General features: G+C 47.7%; 1 protein-coding gene across 2 annotated transcripts; it reads left to right on the forward strand.

Annotated features, from left to right (window-relative positions):
• The first annotated feature begins 331 nt into the window (after positions 1-331).
• LOC125522095 (putative UPF0496 protein 2) lies at positions 332-2938 on the forward strand. Of its 2 annotated transcripts, none has more exons than XM_048687173.2 (2): positions 332-616; positions 1573-2938. In XM_048687173.2, exons 1-2 carry the CDS (start codon positions 559-561, stop codon positions 2817-2819), a joined length of 1305 nt encoding a protein of 434 aa, XP_048543130.2. In that variant the 5' UTR covers positions 332-558; the 3' UTR covers positions 2820-2938. The 2 variants fall into 2 exon arrangements, with proteins under 2 accessions (XP_048543130.2, XP_048543129.2); XM_048687172.2 differs by having other exon boundaries at positions 334-616; positions 1570-2938.
• The last annotated feature ends 1808 nt before the right edge of the window (positions 2939-4746 follow it).

Here is a 4746-nt window from a genome sequence, read left to right on the forward strand (position 1 = left end):
CAAGGAATTACGGGAACTGTGCTAGCTACTCCACGCAAGTGAGCGACACGGCCAGCAGATGGCACGCAGAGCCAGCCGCCGCGAATATATGTTGTACGTGTGTGCTCCTGCTTTCGGAGTGTTCCACTTTACATGCATGTGCATGCCGTGTCGCCATAACTATTTTCCTTTTGTGTACGCGTTACCAAGAAAAACCCACTGGCACGTACCATTTATGTCTCTTTTTTTGCGAAGAACGTACCATTTATGTCTGCATTCATCCTTTTGGCTAGCTTGTGCTCCTTCCCTTCCTTGCCTTGCAAGATCTCCATCCGATCCGAGTTAACACATGACAATTGCAGACGATCGAGCCGCCGATCCCTATATATATGTGAGAGGGAGTCACATTCATCTTCATATGATATGTCCATATACATTCGTTGCTCACCAGGCTTTGTCAAACTCCAAGTGCACATATACATCTGCAATCTTGAGAGAGAGAGAGAGAGAGAGAGAGAGAGAGGATTGAAGATTCCCCCTCCCACCAGTGCTTCCGGTTAATTTGAGGGATTTGATCAAATGTGGCCCTTTTCATCGTCTCCTTCGTTGGCTAAATCCATGTCTAGCATCGACACCCGTAAGTTCTAATTCCACCTCCAACCAGTGTGACAATCGATTTTCATGATCACTAGTTTTGGGTTTTGACAATAATTGTAGCTAGAGATGTCATAGATTTGTTTTGTTCTGGCCATGCATGCATCAAGGCTTTTCGCTTGAAGTAATGTCGATTTCAACTCGATGACATTTGTTTTTGTTTCTCTCTCGAGAGAAGTTGCAACAAGCGTGAAGTGACATCTGCAATGTCACATAGAAATAATGCCAAATTACCGCGAGAACAAGTGTTAATTATGAAGCACATCACCTTACTCAAAGTTTTAAATTCCAGTTTTAGAAATATATCAGCCCTAGCCAAATTTACAGAATTTCAGTAAGGTAAATTCGGTGATTTCTGTTTCCATTTCAGCCAATGGACTAAAATTTTCACATAAATTTGACTGAGATCCAGAGAAATATTATGAAATTTCAGCAACAAAAAGTCGGTAACTGTGTCTACTACCGCAATTACTGAAATGTTATGGCAGACCCGTAGTTATTCTAGTATGTACAAAAAAATAATGTCATTTCCAAAATAAACTGATAACTTACATCGAAAGTGTAACCATGCTTACAAGAAGAAAATATTACAACCATAAGCTAGAAACAAATAAACTAGATTTATCGAAAGAGATAGCTAGAAATCAGACAGGGTTTGAAATAGTTGAGCCATGCGTGTTTCCCTGAAATTTTTTAGCTTGTGAGTGCTGCCCACTACCACTCTAATTGCAAATGTCAGTGCTTCACTTGTGTCTCAAGCAACAGCGAGCAAGCTGTATAGTGCACCCAAAAGTCGCAAGGCCATTTCTTGACGCCATGTATTTTCCTTCCTTTCTGACTAAGTTTGAAGAGAATTATTTCTTGACGCATTGCCATATATGCTCAGGATGTAGCTAAATTATCTTCATTTTATTGAATCATTTTTGTGCGTTGCAGCAGACACGATGATGGACGGGAGCAGCAGCTCGTCGTCGTCCGTAACTCAGACGCCGCCGCCGCGCAGCCCGCTCGACGTCGACGAGGAGTACGGCCGCGCGTTCAAGTCCAGGTCCTTCCTCGACCTCTGGTCGCACGCGCACCGCAGCCTCAGGCAGACATTCAAGCTCTCCTCCTCTAGGCCCAGCACCAGCCTCGAAACGCTCGACGATGGCGCTGCGGCCCTGGATAAGGAGCCGTCGTGCTCCTACACAATTCTCGACGATTTCGAGCTGGAGCCGAGACCGGAGGCGCTCGCGCGGGCCGCTGGGCGTCGGCACCGGCGCCAGCGCCGGTGGGGGTGCCATCGCCGCCACCGCGTGGAGGCGCTCCTGCTCGAGTACTTCGACGTGACGCGGGACGCCTGCGAGGCGTGCTCCGCGCTGCTCGCCGCCGTGGGAGCCGCGCGGAGGCACCACCTCGTGCTCCGGCGCCTGCTCCGCCGGCTGGACGTCGAAGGTGGCGGCGATGACAACACTACCACTGCTGCGAGGGACGCGCTAGCGCTGCACGTCCGCCAAGACAACCCACTCTCGCCTGCGGGCAGCAGGCTCGACGGGTTCCACGAGGCGCACGCGCGCTGCAGCCCGCTCTCCAAGCGTCTCGCCGCGGCGCGGCGCCGGCTGCGTAGGCTCGCCAAGGCGGCGCGCTTCGCCCGGTGCGCGGCCGCGACCGCGGTCGTCGGTGCGTCGGCCACGGTCGTGGTGGCCGCGGTGGTCCTGGCCGCGCATGCCGTCGTTGGCGTCGGCGCGGCCGCCGCGGTGGCCTTCTGCGCCACATCCACCGAGCCCGTGGCGTGCCGCACGAACACCGTCAAGAAGCTGTCCGGACGGCTCCACGGCAGGCGAAGGCGGGGGCACGCACGCGCGGGCGAGGAGGTGGTGGACGCGGCGGCGCGGGGAGCGTACATCGTTGGGCGCGACCTGGACACGGTGAGCCGCATGGTGCGGCGCGCGCACGACGAGCTGGAGCACGGGCGCGACATGGCGCGCATCGCGGTGGCCGGCCACGGCGAGCGGCCGCTGCTCGAGGAGGTGGCGCGGGAGGAGGAGGAGTGCGGGGAGGACCTGAGGTCTCAGCTGGAGGAGCTGGAGGAGCACGCCTGCCTCTGCCTCATCACCATCAACCGGAGCCGGAGGATGGTGGCGCAAGAGATGGAGCGCGCCGGGTCACCGTCGCCGTCCACAGAAACGACGACGTCCAAAGACTAATTCCTTTTCGTGGAGATCAGACGCTAGTGTGTTGTTGCTGATTAATTAATTTGTTTACATGTAATTTTCCCTTGTGATTCAAGGGATAGTGGCATGACGAATAAAGAGTGTGTTTCTTTTGTTTGTGCATTAGCACAAGCTTTTTCCTGGATAGGGATAGGAGATAAGCTCCATTATGTGATTTGCTTTTGGGCATTCCTCCGAAAGTGTTAATCTAATCTCAAGCACAAATGCATTCACATAAACAGTAAATTTTGAAGAAAAAAATCATCAAATTTTTTTTAGATGAGCATTTACACGTTTTCTAACTTTCTGTAAAATTTCACCCTGAGAAGACATCGGTACAGGTGTGTGCAAAAAGACAAAAATGACTGCTCCAAAGTGTGTCTTTTTTAGCTCCGAGATTTGTATTTTTGTACAAGCCTCCACGGATGTCTTTCCAAAGTTAAATTTTGTACTCCCTCCATCCAAAAAAGTTTGTCCCTCAAATGGATGTATCTAGCACTAAGTTAGTGCTAGATACATCCATTTAAGGGACAAGCTTGGGACAAGTTTTTTTCGCACGGTGGGAGTAGGATGTTAGACTTCTGTTGATGTTCGTGCCAAAAAAATAGATTTTTTAAATTTTGTTTGCTATGTTTTTAAATTTACTATTCATGCATGTGCATTTGTGCTCTTGATTAGATACTCAATGTCCACATTCCTCTCTTCTCTTTTGATGGTCCTAATATTGCCGTGCCCTCTGTTCTTGGGGAAAATACAATTTCTTTTGATGTTTGTTACGTAATAATTAGTGTTTGGAAGAATGGATTTGGTAATTCTCTTTCGATGATGTTCGGGCGCACTCGATCTAAATTATAAGATTCTTCTTAACCCGCACACGTGCTTTTTTTATCTTTCTTTTCCTTTGATGTTTTTTATGGTCTTTCTTTTATTTTGTACATTAGAACCCGATTAATCGCACATAGTGATATGGGGTAATGTTCTTTTTCGCATTAGTTTTGGGCATTTTCTATCTCTTCTTTTCATGTTCTAAATATTGTCGTGCACTCTGTTCTTGGGTAAAGTGGGTCTCTAACTTTCTAATATGATGTTCATTACATAATAATAGCAATCATAGACACATGATCTAGAGAATTTTCCCTAGCATGTGTTTGTGTGAACCCAATTTTTAAAACTTAACAAAAATTGTACTTCAAAGTTTTAGAAAATTATAAGAATAATACGAGATGGGTCTTTTTAGAAGGAAAAAAACACAGATCGATGTTTTTTTATACTTCAACCTGCTTTTTCAGGGGAGAGACTTCAACCTGCTTTTTCAGGGGGGGGAGACTTCAACCTGCTCATAAATGGAGGCTTAATCCCCTCCATGTTAGCTGGGCTGAGTCTTGCTAGCCCAGCAACTTTGTTATCATATGTTGTCAGGCCTTCGATGATGGTCCGTCTATATAGGCCGATCATGCCTATTGCAGCTTCTGGCATTATGGGGTTGTTTGGATTGAGCCAATGGCCACCCAGCCAGAAAGTTGTGTTAGCTGCAAGCTGGGCATATGTTTGGATGAGTGCCAATTATTTAGATTGTGCCACCGCTGCATAGCCTTCCTCGGTTCACTTTCATGCCAAATCATGGATGATACGTGGGCGGGCAAATAATTAGCCAATTATCGGGCATGTCGGTGATTTCGCTAGCCTAGCCTGGGCAACATCCAAATATCCCCTATCTATTTTTCGTCCATAATTCATTTCAAGTTGAGGTCCTAGTGTTTTGTTTTTGTCTTACTAAGGTTGTCGGTGATATTGGTTTGTTTGGCGAGTTGTTTCTTTTTTGCAATTCGCTTTTCTTCATTCCTGAGTTAGTTTTTAGTGATCAACTTTCATACATCGTCTGGAACATCGTCGCTTAGGGAGTCACCATGAGTTTAACGAC

The sequence above is a fragment of the Triticum urartu genome, chromosome 7A (genome assembly GCF_056163025.1).
Source record: "Triticum urartu cultivar PI428250 chromosome 7A, HENAU_Tu73, whole genome shotgun sequence".
NCBI lineage: Eukaryota > Viridiplantae > Streptophyta > Magnoliopsida > Poales > Poaceae > Triticum > Triticum urartu.

Bases quoted from the DNA above. Each gene is read 5' to 3' on its own strand.
- LOC125522095 (XM_048687172.2), top strand. From the start codon at position 559: ATGTGGCCCTTTTCATCGTCTCCTTCGTTGGCTAAATCCATGTCTAGC. The intron at 617-1,569 runs GTAAGTTCTAAT...TGTGCGTTGCAG, and splicing joins CATGTCTAGCATCGACACCC to CAGACACGATGATGGACGGG.